Source organism: Bos javanicus, chromosome 12, assembly GCF_032452875.1.
Source record: "Bos javanicus breed banteng chromosome 12, ARS-OSU_banteng_1.0, whole genome shotgun sequence".
Taxonomy (NCBI): Eukaryota; Metazoa; Chordata; class Mammalia; order Artiodactyla; family Bovidae; genus Bos; species Bos javanicus.
In genome coordinates, this window is record NC_083879.1 from 52,891,635 (window position 1) to 52,908,496 (window position 16,862).

A 16,862-nucleotide genomic window follows, 5' to 3' on the forward strand; every position below is an offset into this window, starting at 1 on the left:
GGTGTATATACACCCTTGTGGTATTTTTATAGATCATTTTTCCATAAAATTTGTTTTGGCCTCAAGCCCATTCAGAAATGTGGTAGTCATTTTAAGTTTCTTCCATAATCCATGAACAAGTTTTCATAAAAATATTTTGATCAACATTTGTTAATAGTAAATGGATTGAAAATAAACCTTAGGACAAAACTATAGGACCATTAACAGTTAATATTAAAAGAACTGTTTCTGTAATTATAAAGATAAATTGCTTTGAGTTTTTCTTTTGACCTTAACATTTTATATTATTAAAACATTTAAGTTTTTTTGTGCAGAAATAGAAAAACAGAAAACATTCATAATGAGGAAATTAAAGACAAATTTTCACTGTTATATAGACATACTGACTGTGAGCAAGGTGCTCCCGATTGATTTGTTCTTCATGGTGGTAGAAATAGGACCCTTATTCACAAATAGCCCGTTTTTACATATTTTTCCCTAAGAGAAATGAGAGGCAGTTAAGAGTGAAAAGTTGCTTTGTCTCTTCGTTTTTTTTTAACCTCTTCCCTTTCTCTCTGACCAGTCCACGTTTGCTTCTGTATGGCTAACTGCTGCTGTTTATTTTCTGCTTCTGTGACAGCCAGCCGATGGCGAAGTCTCTTCCCTTCAAATGTCTCACTGGCTTTTCCTTATAGTCCTGTGGCGAGACTCAGCCCTTATAGCAATGGCATTAATACTCCCAGCTTCTCTAAAACCTCAAATAAAGCAATACTAACACCTGAAAGAACAGGTAATATTTCAACTTCTTGATTAGCTGCTTACTTTGTGAATCGGTCACCAAACACAGCTTAAAAAATAATCCACCTTTCATTGCAAAGCTTGAGGGTAATTTTATCATGATGGGGAGTTTGCTGCATATCTACTTTGTACGAAAAAGGCTAGCATTAATTTATACTTTAATATCATTAATCTGCTCTTCATTTTGTATAGCAGGCAGCTTTACCTCCTTATCAAATGTGTATATTACATATATATTTCCAAATGTGCTTTTAAAATTAAATGTCGAACAAAATAGAGGTACTTTCATAATGGTTGAAGATTATAAGACTTTTATATCTTGTTTAAAAACTTTTTGATCACTTTTTAAGTCAGGGTTATATAGAAAGAATAGTCATAGTAGCTTTATATGTGATGGCCATCTCAACAGTTCCTTCATTGTTTGAGCACTGGTGTGATTCCATTCTTATAATTTTCTCTCTTGGGTCCTTTCTTCCTTGGTTGTCTTATCTCAAGTCACTGCTTACTTTCATGAGTGACTTCTAGTCTCCTGTGAGGACTCTATCATCACAGATAGAGTGGTCAAGGTTTATGAAGGTTTTGTGTGTGCTTTTGTGTGGACATGTGCCTTTTATGTATGATATTCTTATCCATGTCTGGCACTGCTGTTTGCACCTGTTTAAAAAATGTACCAGATTAAAATTTATTTTAAAATATATAATCCATTATTACCAGCAACAAGCGTGTCTGATTATTAATTGGAAGTGTACAGCATGTGCCTCTTAATGCCTGTAGGCATATAGTTAAGCTAATAGGATGCAGGTTTAGCATGATTGATTTTTCTTGTCTTATGGTGGTAAACAATACACGTAACGTGAAATCTACTGAAATCTACCTTCTTGACAGTTTTTGTAGTGTACAGCAGAGAGTGGTTTTCGAACTATAAACACTCACTTTGAAACCAGAAGATGAGTGGTTTTGTGCATGTGAATTACAGACACGTGAGAACACGCGTATTGTCTTGCCATTGTCTTGTCACAGTGGTGTGCTGGCCGTTTTTTTTTTTTTTTGGTGACTTATGAAAACAGGAAAAATACAGAGGAGTCTCTTTTTTTTTCTGTTTTTATATATCCATCAGCCACTCTGTGTCCTTGGATTGGAGAATGCCTTGATTTGCTGACTGTTGATGTATAAACTGTAAAGCACTTACAGATATCAGTTCTTTAGAGTTAATAACAAACGTGCTTCCTTGTTTTTAGGTTACACATCCAGGGGCTCCCCTCTGAGTCCCCAGTCATCCATAGACAGTGAGCTGAGTACTTCTGAGCTGGAAGACGATTCTATCTCCATGGGATACAAGTTACAGGACCTCACAGATGTTCAGATCATGGCTCGTCTGCAAGAAGAAAGTATGTTCCTCTTTGTAAACTAGAAAACGTCTTACACTAGAGGCTTCTACTTGAAATCTAAGATTTCAGGCATTTCTCCCCCAGTTAATGGGCAAACAGTTCTATTCTTTCTCTTATACCATCCTACTCTGGAGGTAGAGCAGTTAAGTGCTTCTCAGTCTCATGACCATTGTAAAATATTGAGATGTACTCCAGCCAAAATACATGGATGTAAAAACATTGCCAGTATAGCCACTGTGGAAACAGTTCACCAGTTTCTTAGAGTAACTGCCATTTCTATAAGGCCCAGCACATTGTATTCTGGGCATTTATCCTAGAACGATGGAAACTTGTGTTCAAAAACACAAAACATGTACATGAATGTTCATAGCAGCTTTATTTGTAATAATAGCTAAAAACCAGAATGATCTCTGATGTCCTTCAATAATAAGTGGTCCATTAAGCTGGGATACCTCCATACTGTGGAGTACTACTCAGCAAGAAGAAAGAAGAAAGTCTGATAGACATACCATCTTGGGTGTATCTCCAGGGAATTATGCTGAGTGAAAAAGATGCCCCAGGTTGCATACTGTATAATTCCCTTTAGATAACATTTTGGAATGACATTTTAGAAATGGATGGCATAATAGTGGCTGTTGGGCTCAGGGACATGGGACACGATGTGGGCTCTCAGGAGGGAGGTGGGCATGGTTATAAGAGGGCAGCATGAGGGATTTGGGGAGCCTGTAGCAGTTTGGAGTGTGGTGGTAGTTATACCAGTCTACAGGTGATAAAATTGTATAGAATTTAATACGAACACATGTACATATATATAAATAATAGTGGGAAAATCTAAGTCTGATGGGTTTGTATCACTGCCAGTATTCTAGTTGTCCTTTTATGCTATGATTTTGCACAGTGATACCATCAAGGAAAGTGGGCAAAGTGAGTGTGCAGTTATCTTAATAAACAGTCCACTAAAAATGCCTTCTCAGATGCAAACTTTTTAATATAGAGAGTGGATAAACAACAAGAGCCTGCTATGTAGCAGAGGGAACTATCTCAGTATCCTGAGATGAACCATAAAGAAAAAGAATCACTATGCCATGCAGTAGAAATTAACAAAACATTGTAAGTTAACTATATTTCAATAAAAAACATACATTTCTCAAGATACATAATTATGGAAGAGGAGATAATTAGAAATGGGACAGTTTAGGGGATAATTGGAAATGGTTGTGCAATAAAGTTACAGCAAGTAATCTGAGAGTGAACGACTTCCATGGTATTAATGGTATCAAAAAGCAAAAGAAGATGTAGATCACAGAACTGGGCTAAGCTTATTTTGGAGTTAGCTTCTCAGGCCAACATAAATAGAAATAGCCAAGTATCATTTGAGCAAAAACAGTTTCCTGCTTTTAGAATTGAGCAAGGCTGCTATGAGAAACACTATGTTTCTTGTGCAGGATTAAATAAGATAACATTTTGAAAGGAAAAGTGATTATTTTATATTCTATGACAGTAAACTGACAGTAACTCTTTCTAAAAAACAGGTAGCTGAGAGATGAGATGTCAGCCTCAGGAGTTAAGTAGTCAGGCACAGGCCACTTTAAAAAAAGTTATGAGTTGGCAGTGAGATAAATAAGTAGAGACTTGCAGGTTGACTATTTTTAGATGACTGTCATTGAGGATGACCCCAGAAACTACTGAAGTTTTGAAGTGTTAGCATGCTTTGAAAAAGGTAATATTAGTAACAAAAAGAACAAGAGAAGTGACCTTGTTAGGAAAATATTGTGCCTTAGGTTTTGAACTTTCCTTTGACTTTGAAAGCTGGGGTGGGGAGCAGAAGGAGCGCCTACATGGGCAGAGAGTTGATTCTTTGAATTGTCTTAACTCACAGTTAACTGCTCCTAATGATGAAGAATAGGTTTTCCTACGCACCCTTCCTAAGCATCTCTCCAGATTTCATCAGGAATTGCTTAGGGATATTGACAGACACTGATTGATGAACTGGAGCCGTGTATTTAATCATCCCTGGAATTAGGGCAGTTTTTTTTTTCCCCTAAAACAGGATAGTCTAGTATTAGCTGTCCGTTTGGTAGGTAAATGTGTCTATTTTCTTGGGTTTTAATAAACTAAGAGCAAGACAGAGGGTCTCCATTTGAATCGTGTGCTTGGCATGAATTTTCCTGCAATATTTGATGAACTAGAACTCAATAATTAAGCCAAACTGAAATGTCTCCTAAGGTAATAGTATTTCCTGTTGTTCTTACAGGTCTCAGGCAAGACTATGCTTCTACTTCAGCATCTGTGTCGAGACACAGCTCCAGTGTGTCACTGAATTCAGGAAAAAAAGGGACATGTAGTGATCAAGAATATGATCGATTCAGCCTGGAGGATGAGGAGGAATTCGATCATTTGCCACCACCTCAGCCCCGTCTTCCAAGATGTTCCCCTTTCCAAAGAGGAATACCCCATTCACAGACTTTCTCCAGCATTCGGGAGTGTAGGAGGAGCCCCAGTTCGCAGTATTTTCCTTCAAATAATTACCAGCAGCAACAGTATTATTCACCTCAAGTCCAGCCTCCAGATCAGCAGCCAAACAGGACCAATGGAGGAGGTAGGTTGTAGGCCGTTTTGGTATCTGATATGCTTAGATCTTTCCTATGTGGCCAAGAAATGGATTGTTTCTGAGGTGAACTTAAATACAGCCTCAAGGCCTTACCAGTTCAGTTGATGTACACTTAAGTCTCTGATTGATCTGCTTTTGATTACGTGTCTCAGACTTAGAGATTTACAGCTTCAAGAAAACCTCTGTGATTTAACAGATGGAGTCAGAAATGGGAAGCATCTTTATGTTGCGCCTGGTATAAGTATAGTGCGGCAGGGTTGCGGGAGTTGAGGGGCTCGTGGAAGAGCTTCATAGAGTTGGAGGCACAGAGCTGCACCCTCCCTTGTCTTTCTCGAAACCCCGCGTCTCTCCCCACCTGCCTCTGGCTCAGAATGCTGGATGGTGAGCCTGGATGACGGTGCTTGGCGAGGCTGCTGCTTGTGCATGTGGAGACCTAGGGGATGCTGGAGTGTGCTTTCCCCTGACTTCTTGACATCTAGAGTTAGGTCTGCACAGCAGTGTGGATATGGAGGCTGAGGTTGTGTGTGGTAACAGCAAGGTGATGTGTCCTGATGTCAACACAGAGGGTTGGAATATATGTTATTCTCTCTTGTATTTTTTTTCTACCTCCCTCTTCATCATTTATCTTCCTTCCTCACTCTCAGGAGTTATAGATCATGACTTCCAAGAACTACATGGAGAATAATCATGTGATATTTTAGCCTGGTATGTTTTTACGATAACGATCAGTCCAACCCTCACACACAAATCCTGTAGCATATGGAGAAACAAGCCATATTTATAGACTTATATTTTTGAATTATTATGTAGTACCATTTCTCACACCTGGGCCCAGAAATGATCATTTAAGCAAGTTATTTAAAAATGTTGCAAGGGCAGATACAAATTGTACTAGTCATCACCTGCCAGCATGTACGAAGTTTTTACTTTATCTTCCTCTGTACTTGTAATTTTCATGCTAATTGAGAGATCATTTGAACATATTTAAGGTTTAATAGTTAGAACTTATCTCTGTTTAATACTTTCAGATTTCAAATCTAAAAGAAAACTGTGGCAGGTAAAGTGACTGCCATTGATGATCAATTCATTAAAGCTCATAATATCAAAGACAGTAACTACCGGATCATTAAAACTGCGGGAGAGAGCACCCAGAGTTGTTCCCATGAAGGGTTTTTTTTTTTTTTTGTCATATCCTGCCTATCCAGTAGATGCTCCCTCTGCATCTTGATTAGTATTGTCAGTGGGATCATTTTTCCCCCTTAGAAAAGTGGTGTTAACTTACATTCAACACCATTATGAAAAGGATTAGGTTTACCTAAACCTGTGTTACGATGGTTCCTATTAGGAAAATGGAAACATATCTCAGGCTAGTGTCTGACTGTGGTAGTTTTATTTCTCTAAAAGGGCTGGTCTCTACATGCAAAGGAAATGGAAGATAACAGCAGTTCTCTGGATTGAACGTCTGGCTGATCAACTTGGTGGCTGAGCACACAAGCTGTGAAGGCTGGTAGACGCTGAGTTGCCAGTCTGGCCTACCACTTACACCTTTCCCTGTCTTCCCATGTCTCTGAGTTTTCATTCATTTGGTTACAAAATGTAGATAAGTAACATCCCTTTCTTAGAAAACTCAGGTATCAAGTCATCTGATATACGTTCTCCTTCGTGTAACATGTAATCCTTTAACCTAAGTTTGTTATAAGGAATCAATGAAATGATGACTGTTTCTCCTGAAACAAAAATTGCTGACAAAGTTAAAAGTGCTAAAAAGTAAAGGTTGTATCCTCATCTCCACTTTTTTTTTAAACTTTTACTAATATGGCGCAGATATCTGAACCTTCATTTGTTACCACAGTATTATTTAAACAAAATTGTAGAATAAGAGTTGTAACTTGGAAACTAATCTATCAATTATTTTTCTAAATTATTAAAATAATATAGATGGAAGAAAACAATTGTTATAATACTGATCTAATTTAATTAAAAATAAAACAGAAATGTGTGGTAATAACTATTTCCATAGCTCCTACACTGCTTGGGTTCAAAAGGGATGGCTCTTCAAAGTCCTTGGAATATTTCTGGGGCTCATGGGATTAAAAGGAGCACTCAGTAGTCCCTCCTTACCTGTGACTTCGGTTACCCATGGTCATCTGCAGTCTGAAAATGTTAAATGGAAAATTCCAGAAATACAGAGTTGTAAGTTTTAAAGCGTGTGCTGTCCTGAGTACTGTGAGGAAATCTTGTGCCTTCCTGCTGTGTCCCAGGTGGGACACGCGTCCTCCCTCTGTCAGGTGTATCCAGGCTCTGCATGCTACTTGCCCGTCAGTACCTGTGCAGGAGAAACATCCTAAGGTTCATTGTGTGTGTTAGTCACTCAGTGGTGTCTGACTGTTTGCGACTCCATGACTGTAGCCCGCCAGACTCCTCTGTCCATGGCATTCTCTAGGCAAGAATGCTGGAGTGGGTTGCCATTCCCTTCTCCAGGGGATCTTCCCAATCCAGGGATTGAATCTGGGTCTCCTGCACTGCAGGCATATACTTTACCATCTGAGCCACCAGGGAAGCTTTATAAAGTTCAGTACTATGTATTAATACTATTGATGGATTCAGGCATTCCCGAGGGTCTTGAAACATATCACCTGCTGTTAAGAAAGGGAGGGACTACTGTATTTTGAGTAGTTTGCTAGGTATGATAAATGATTAAATCTTACAGAACATTTGCTAACTGTAATTTTTAGGGTTTGGCGGGGGAGGAGGGTGATCAGTGACATGTTGGTATTAGCCTGAGGACCTGTATTCACGGGAAGGCTAGCTTTAGATATTTGGTGGGTAACTGGCTGCTGCCTTTATTCCTTAATGGATCCCTAAAGATGGATAATAGAAGAAAAGATTGAGAAACAATGGTCTAGACTATAATCCCATTGAGAGTTGGAAACTCGCCTAACACACTGTATACCATGAGTGAGTGAAAGTTGCTCCGCAGTGTCTGACTCTTTGCAACCCCATGCACTATACAGTCCATGAAATTTTCCAGGTCAGAATGGGGAGTAGGTAGCCGTTCCCTTCTCCAGGGACTCTTCACAACGCAGGGATCGAACCAGGTCTCCCACATTGCAGGCACATTCTTTACCAGCTGAGCCATAAGGGAAGCCCACTGTATAGCATAAATATGCGTTTATTCATTCATTCCATAAAATGAGGAATGGTGTCCAAGAGGAAGGACCAGCATGCTCACGGATGCAGGGACATGTGAAGTATTTGGAAACGCTGTGGTTCACTCTGGTTGGCGAGCAGGCTGTGAGGCAGGGGCAGCAGGAGGTGAGGGTGGAGAGGTCTGCAGGGACCACACCTTGGAAGGGTCTTTGCTCAGCCCAGGAGCTTGGGCTTTCAGAGGAAGGGGAAGGGGAGCGATTGGAGGGTTTTAGGAAGTGGCTGGAAGTCACCAGGTATATGGAAGGTGGGGAGGAACAGACAGGGTGCACAGAAACCTGTTAAGATGATTCTGTGAAAATGTGGATGACAGATCATGAGGTCTGTGCTAGGGTGGTAGAGGGAGATGTGTTAAATATTTACGAGGCAGAATTGACAGGACTTGGAGTTGAGGAGGAAGAAGGGAGGTGAAACTTGGAAGCTAACACCCCTTTCTAGATTAGGTGACTTCAGGGATCTAAGTGATGTAGATGGAGCTGTGTCTGTGTGAAGGAGAGAAAAAGGAATCAGGTTTGTCCTTGAATGGGTTTTTGCTTAGTATTCAAATATATCTGTTTTCTGAGCTTGAATGACCTGATATATATACATTGGCTTGGCGGGCATGGTATTAATAAAGAGAAAACTGTCTACATTGTAGAGCTACAGTCTTGTGTGTGCATACATGCTAAGTTGCTTCGTGGCTGAATTAAAATTCATAGAGGTCTGTGTGTGGCTTACTCTCTGCTGCCTCTTGGTGGTAGAAGGTGTATTCAGCAAGAAAAAGAAAGGGAAGTGTCTGAAGTCTCCAAAGGTTTGGTGGCATACTCATGACCCTTAAAACTTTCCAGAAGTTAATGTGATCATGTTGATGTGATGAGTGGCTTTCTCAAAACATCTCAAGTTAGAATTTTAAAAATTTCTTCCCTTTTGATGTTCTACCAAAAGTTTCAGTAATAGTTGGTTTGACACCTCTAGGTGTTTTTTTTAACTAACATGTAACAATTTCTAGGGTTTTTTTTTTTTTTAATGTTAATGGCTGTAAGATTATTGTCTAACCTCATTTTGATATAATTTTATCTAAGAACAGACAGCTAATTGACTAGCTAATCCCTCCCTTTTTTAAAGAAAAAATGCTTTCCATTAGCTGTTTGTTTGGTGGAGCCTTTCTGAAGATATTAAGTGTCTCCCTATACGAGGGGTAATCAGTTAGCTTCTTAGAGTTCATAACATGTATGATAATTTGTTTGTCATTGAACAAAATATGATTTCTCTTTGTATTTACTTTTGAAATCTAGTGTCTTAATCAGCATAAAAGTAGTGATTTTTTTTAACACAGTAAAATACTTTTCTAGACAAGCTCCGAAGAAGTATGCCTAACCTAGCTCGGATGCCAAGTACAACCACTATTAGTAGCAATGGGAGTTCTCCAGTCACCGTGCGGAATAGTCAGAGTTTTGACTCAAGCTTGCATGGAGCTGCAAATGGAATTTCAAGAATACAGTCTTGTAGTAAGTATGACAGATTTTTTGGTAATTTTCAGTTAGTTATAACACCATTAGGAAAATATCTTACTATTTCATTTTTCTTTCTTTCTCTGAACACTACAGAGAAAGTTATCCTTTTGACTTTTATTTTGTATTTCACCATTAAGAAGTATTTTCACTGGTGCCTGTTAATAATTAGCAAATTATATGTTACCAATTAATAATTAGCAAATTGTATGTTAGCCTTTATACCTAAGGATAGAAGTAGAAGCCCTGAATGATGATTGATCTCTTTACTCATCATACAAAAATGTTTTCTGTGCGGTCCTGCCTCTTTCTAGCTGTGCACTTGATATATTTACTCAGAGGAAAGCACAGCTATTCTGTCCAGCTCTTACTGTGGTCTTGTTTTGCATCAGTCCATAGCTTTCCCGGGGCAAATGAAGTTCTGTTTTAGTGTGACTGAAGAGTAGGATTTACCTACTTCATTGCAGTTTGCCCACAGTCTTTCATTCTCTGTATGTTTTACCCAGTGATGAGGAGCATGGTGAGAGTACAGTCTAGCGTTCTTGTGTTCTCACTTTGTGTTGGGAAGTCTTGGCTCCAGGTTCCCTGCCCCCCACGAATGCTGCCTGTGTGGGTTGCTGCTGCTGCTGCTGCTGCTAAGTCACTTCAGTCATGTCCGACTCTGTGCGACCCCATAGATGGCAGCCTACCAGGCTCCCCCATCCCTGGGATTCTCCAGGCAAGAACACTGGAGTGGGTTGCCATTTCCTTCTCCAATGCATGAAAGTGAAAAATGAAAGTGAAGTCGCTCAGTCGTGTCCGACTCTTCGCGACCCCATGGACTGCAGCCCACCAGGCTCCTCCGTCCATGGGATTTTCCAGGCAGGAGTGCTGGAGTGGGGTGCCATTGCCTTCTCTGACCTGTATGGGTAGTCAGGGTTAAGTCCAAGACTGACCCCTGGGAGGCAGATTCAAGGCCACAGGCCCAGTATTGATGTACCCAGACCTGGAAGGCCAAGTGTGTGGCCGAGCACCATCAACCAGATGGCTTAGGTTTCCACCCAGCAGACTCCTTGGTGCCCCTGATAAACTACCCCAGGTTCCTCCACAGGTTGAGAATGGGTCAGGTTTCTGGTTGCTGCTTGTGTCATTCACTGTGTCACACTGTACTGTCGTTAATGTTCATCTTCCATACTAGCTTACTGGCTTTTCCTAGGTGTGGACCATAGTTCATCTGACTTTCTGTCCCCAGCACCTGACTTGCTGCTGGGCACATTGAGCTCTCAGGAGATGTTTGAACAAATGTATAAATGAACACTGTAGGGCTGGATCTTAGGTCTTCATCTATTAATATTTGAATTAAAGGCTTGTGTAAAGACACAGAAGATGGCCTAGGAACTAATGGTGGGAAACTGAGGACTGCTTTCTAATTTTATGTCAGGAGGTTAGGGCAGATGGCCAAATACATCATGATGAAATTTAACTGAGATAGAAGTTCTGTGCTTGAGTATAAAAGTCAACAGTATAAACATAGAAGGGGAAAATACAGTCATGACGGTAGCAAACAGGGTGATGGTGAGGAGTTTTCGTGAACTCTAATTCGGTGTGGATCAGTAGCACAGTTTGAGTGCCAGAAAAATGTAAGTAACCCAAAATGGAACATACCCTACAAACAATGGAAAGTCTTGATGGAAGTCCTGAAAAAATGATGAGAGCATGTCAAAAGGATACAGGAAACGGCTTGATGAAACTCCCAGAGACCAAACCTGCGACAGATTGAGCTACAGAATAAATGATTATATTAAAAGATTATAACCCATAGATTAAATCATCATAGCTTCATACTTAATTGAATAAATGGAGAAGAGGGGAAATTCTTCTTTATAGAAGAATTGCAATTAATAAACATAAAGAAATGAAATAGAAAAATCATTGTGTGTAACTCAAGCATAATAATGAGAGAAAACTAAAGAACTTGAGTGTTAATGTGTAAGAGGAGGTCAGTCGTGAACTTGTTTCAGATCTCAGGACTCTGTTCTCATTGACTTTGATCCCTAAGCAAATATCCTTTATACATCATGCATGTATATGAACATCATGCGTGTATATAAACATCATGTGTGTGTTTCGTGAAGAGCTAGTTCTGGACTGGTGTGCCTTCTGGAGCGAACAGAGTGAACAGAGAAGGTTGGAGAGGCAACTCCAGAAGGAAGACGCTAGGTTTGCAGGCAACAGCTCAAGTCTGGGTCTTTTCTTAGTCATACATGCATGGGAAACTGTGTATCCTTTCTGATCCTTGTTTTCTCATTTGTAAAATTAGGCTTGTGTCTATTAATCTTGACTAGTTTCTCTGTTATTTCTTTTTAAACTCAATGTAGTTATCTGTCTTGTGTGTAGGAGAGTTAATGGGACTAATAGGACTGCCTTCCTGAAATAACTCTTCTGGAGTTTCATTTCAAATGATATACTTTTTGAAATTTCATTTAATCTGTAGTTAAATTTTAGAATTGGTATCTTAGCAATATTAGTTTTCTAATTCATTAACATGGAATATCCCCTCATTTACTTAGGTCTTATCTGTCAAAGTTTTGTAGCTTCCTGTATAGAGGTTTAATACAGCTATAGTTAAGTTTATTCCTAAGTATTTTATCTTAAAAATGCTTTCATAAGTAGCATTTTTTTCAAATTTTAGTTCACTGATAATTTAGAAATACAACTGATTTTTTTTCTATTTTGATGTTATGTTCAGCAGCTTTGATAACTTCATTATCCTAATAGTTATAAATTTGGAATATACTTGTAATATAATACATCTGAACACCAATGCGTATTCAAGAATGTTCATAAAACCCCAGACTTGGAAGTAACCAAGCTTTGCATCATCAGGAGAATGGATTTTAACATACATTCTGTGGAATACCACACAGCAATGCAAATATATGGATAAATCTCAAAAACATAATGTTGAGTCAAAGAAGCCAGTCACAGAAGAGAACATACTCTGTAATTCCATTTACATGAAGATCAAAACAGGAATAACAAATCTGTGGTGATAAATATGAAAGTAACAGTCACTTGCGGGGCGTGTTGATTGGGAGAGGATGCGTGAGAAGCTGCTGAAGCGCCGGCAGTGTTTGCTGTCTTGATGTGGATATGGTTACATGAGTGTGTTCATGTCACAATTTCATTTCATTCTAGGCTTAACGTTTGGGTGCCTTTAGCCTGGCGTGCTACAGTCCATGGGGTTGCAAAGAGTTGGATTAGCACAACTTAGCTGCTAAACGATAACACTTTATGTATATGGTGTTTCAGAAGACACTGGGCCCAGTATGCAGATACCTTCATGTGTACATTTAAAACCCTTTCGGACAGCATCAGCGTCTTTGGGTACGACACACGTGCAGACAGTGGTGAACGTGTACATGTTCTCTCTCCTCCTAGTTCCGTCCCCAGGACAGCTCCAGCACAGGATCCACAGCGTGGGACATTTCCCAGCATCAGTGCGGCAGCCTCTTAAAGCCACGGCCTACGTGAGCCCAACCGTCCAGGGCAGCAGTAACACACCCTTATCCAACAGCTTACAGTTATACTCCAACACGGGGATCCCCACCCCCACCAAAGCTGCAGCTTCGGGCATCATGGGCCGCAGCGCACTTCCAAGACCTTCACTGGCAATAAATGGGAGTAATCTGCCTCGAAGCAAAATTGCACAGCCTGTCAGAAGGTGAGAGCCTTGGTCCATTCTTCCTTGTAACCCTGTTCGTGGTCTGCAGTTAGAAACCGCCCCAGGCACCACCCTGACATATCCTCTGTCTATCCCTGGTTGGTTACTCTTCCCCTTGTGGCCTGACTCGTGACCTCCTGCCTCTGGATTCAATATTTTTCAATCTTTTTTTTTTTTTTTTAATCAGAATGGGCACAAATGATGTTAGGCATGTACACAACACACCCTCCTCCCACAGTCATGATTTAAAAAGCATCTTAGTGACGTTTCAGTTCAGTTCAGTCCAGTCGCTCAAAGTGGTGTTTAGTTGGGGTTTATTAGCTTATGTTGGGAACTTTGGTATGTTCCAGGTAGAATTTTTTAAAATCCACATTGCTTGCCGGGCACATGTTCAATGAGCTCACAGTCATGTTGTGTCCTTTCTGAAGTGGATCTGCTGGAGTGTTTTATGGTTAAAAAACAATTCCATAAAAGTGAGTTGACAAATTAGATGATGCGACAATGGAGGCAGTAAATACATACAACTCTTACAAGAAATTAGTATTTGAAGGAGGAGAGGGAGGGGAGCCATGGTGACAGTTTGCAAAGGATGTGGAAACAGATTTTTTTTATTTATGCATTAGGTATGTATAGTTTTTATTTTCTGATGCATGATAGGTGCTCAGATCAAAAGCAAATTTAGAAACTATTGCAAAACAAAAGTAAATAATCTTACTATCCAGGTAGAAATCACTTTCGTGCGTGTTAGTTCAGTGCAGGGCTGTGTTTCATTCATGACTGAGTAGAATCACATTGTTTGATGCATATGTTACCTGTGGACAGTACATTTGTCCTTGGATGTCTGTCTTCGAACTAATCTCCTGGATAGGCTGTCATTGCCAGATAGAGGGTCTGGTTCCCCAAACTTAGGCAAACATTGGTTTTAACACTTTTTAAAAATTTGCTGCCAACATAATAGGCAAATCTCTTGATTATCTGTAAGATTGAATACAAATAGAATTACATGAAGAAATTTTCAGTGAAGCAACCACTGATGTTTTCAGGCCATTTTTCTGTCATGTTTATCTTTCTCTCTGATTTTAAAATGCTCTTACTACACTTAAGGATATTGGTCGTTTTCCCCTTATGTTGCACATCTGCCTGTGCACATACAACACTCGTGGCAGCGTGCTGGGAACTGGATATTCCTGAGGATGGGCATGTTGACGGCCAGAACCCCAAGGCACACAGGGGAAAGTGCCAGCACGCTGTCACTGCTGGGGTGAGGGTGGGGAGACCAGAGCGCGACGACTTGTGGGGTTACTTACAAGCCATTTCCTTTTTTAATCCTTTCACAGTTTCCTTCAGCCTCCAAAGCCTCTGTCTTCACTCAGCACGCTGAGGGATGGAAACTGGAGAGACGGTTGCTACTGATGCAGTTTTCTGTACCCTTGAGGAGTGGGAAAGAACTGGAAATGAGGGTCGTGTTACCCAGCTGGCTGGGTAACAGCGGGTGTCAGGATATTCTTTCCCTTCTGCATTTTAACACATTTACTGCATTGTTTTTCAGTGGACCAATCACCAGAGACTAATTATTGCACTTAAATATTTGCCTGAGATACTGCAACGTTCACAGATCCGCGGTTGCAGTATTGTGACACTTAGAGCTAGGACGTTTTTGTAGAACTGATAATGTACCTGAATCCTTTTTGAGAGAGTTGAGGTGTATCCATAATGCTTTCTTTGCCATCTGAGGTTTTTGTTCCTTTTTTTTAACCTGTTCAATTTACTTACATGTTCTAAACATCTTCCCATTACATGTTCTGTATTTTAATACATTGCATATTTACAACTAGGTTATATAACGTATGCTTTGAAATTTACTTTTTTATAGTTTACAGGAATTTTATTTTTTGTGCCTATTTCTTTTTACACCTATGTGAACCACTATGGAACAACTTAAATTTTGTGCCATAAAAATATTTTTGTGGTAAGGTACTATTTTTTTAGCTCTAGGGATATATCAGCAAAAATCCATCACACAATTGAGACATAATTTTCTGTTGAATGAGCACAATGTAAGCTGAAGCATTGCAAGGAGACAGCCAGACAGCAGCGTGAAATGGGTCTTGTTGTTTTCATTGTTAACTTATTGTCATTCCTGGCTTTCATATTTATAATGGCATCATGAGCTCATTGCACTTAATACCTGCAGTGTTTGCTACTGTACCACAATTGATTTTCAAAACTTTTACAGAGGATGAAACTGTAACGTTTTATTAACAATGCTTCTGGAAATGAATGCATTTTAAAGCAAATAAATCTTTTTGATAGACCTTTTACAAAATCCATTTGCACTAATGAATGCTTTCTTACGGGATATGACTTACTATTTGTTACTGTGTACACCGCTGTTTTGGAATGTTTAGAAATAAAGACTATTTCGGCAATATCAGGTCACGCATGAATGTGCAGCATAAATGATACCAACCCCACACCTGTGTTTCACCGCAATCGTGAAAGCATTGTGATGCTCTTGAACAGGTCAGTCAGACCTAAAGTGGGTAGGCAGAGTATTCACATTTGTAAGCAACTCTTTTTCTCTCAAATGCTCGGGGTAAGATATGTGAGATTTTAGCTCTGTAGTGGGGTTTGGGTCCCCATGTAAGAAGGTCACTAGAACCCAAAGAACCAGAAACCCATTCCTGGATGAATACTGTCAGTGGAGATGCCAATATTTTATGGGGGTTGAACTTGAAGTACTTTCTCAATGTCAGTGAAACAGCAAGGTATTATTAGTCTACACTTTATTTGATATATATTGGAAAACTTCTTGCCAGAAGGTGCTATGGAAAGGTTAGGTAAAGGTTTTATTGTCAAGTTTTAAAATAGAGTTTTTCTGAAGTTATTTGAGATTTTTATTTTTAAAAAGTGTGCCTTTCTTCATAGTTCCATGGAGAAAAACAGTGAAGCTGACTTTTGAATCCAGGTGTATCTGATCTCAGAAGTCTGTTTTTACCACTACTGCACTCTTCTGTGAACATATGTAGTCAAGTCAGTACATTTAATAAAAAATGAGTTTATATTCTGCTGAGAAGATGAAAGAATTCAACTCATTTGCAAATCAAATATTTCATTTATATTCAAAAGAGTCTGTTCAGCCCTTGCAATAAAAACCAAAGATCCCTGCACCTTGGAATTTACATTCCAGTTAGGAGAGAGACACTAAACCACATACAAGCAAGTAGATTGCAATACATTAGGTCTTCAGTGCTATGGCAAAAAAGGAAAAGGAGCTGAACATCAGGGGAGCTGAGAGAGTGGAGATGGGGAGAGATCACACTATTAAGTGGGGTCATCTGGGTAGATCTCACTGAGAAGTTGACACCTGAACAAAGACTTAGAGATGGAGGGTCCGCCCTAAAGCTATTTCACAGCCTCGTTCACCTGGAATTCTACCGGACACAAAATGATGTTGGTGGTCATTTTCGCAATTCTCCCTAGGGTGGTATAGAACATTTATTCTAGATGCATACAGGAGAATTTAATGTATTACATCAACAGAGGCCCTAGGGTACAGCTTCTCAAAACGTGGTCCTCACACTAGCAGCATTAGAATTAGCATTTCTTGGAAACTTACTAGAAATGCAGATCTTTAAGCTCACCCCAGACCTATTGACCCTCTAGGGGCCCTCTAGGTGGTTTGA

General features: G+C 39.7%; 1 protein-coding gene across 2 annotated transcripts in view; it reads left to right on the forward strand.

The window, feature by feature from the left end:
- The window catches only part of SLAIN1 (SLAIN motif family member 1), a 52,613-nt gene extending 37,003 nt beyond the window's left edge, over window positions 1–15,610 (forward strand). Inside the window, exons 3-8 of one of the 2 annotated variants that reach the window (XM_061435166.1) lie at window positions 620–769; window positions 2,016–2,165; window positions 4,420–4,764; window positions 9,315–9,470; window positions 12,894–13,176; window positions 14,514–15,610. In XM_061435166.1, the coding sequence (XP_061291150.1) occupies window positions 620–769; window positions 2,016–2,165; window positions 4,420–4,764; window positions 9,315–9,470; window positions 12,894–13,176; window positions 14,514–14,589 (1,160 nt within the window). In that variant the 3' untranslated portion in view covers window positions 14,590–15,610. The remainder of the gene's footprint in view (window positions 1–619; window positions 770–2,015; window positions 2,166–4,419; window positions 4,765–9,314; window positions 9,471–12,893; window positions 13,177–14,513) is intronic. The other variant, XM_061435167.1, reaches the window with a different exon arrangement.
- Window positions 15,611–16,862: the final 1,252 nt, after the last annotated feature.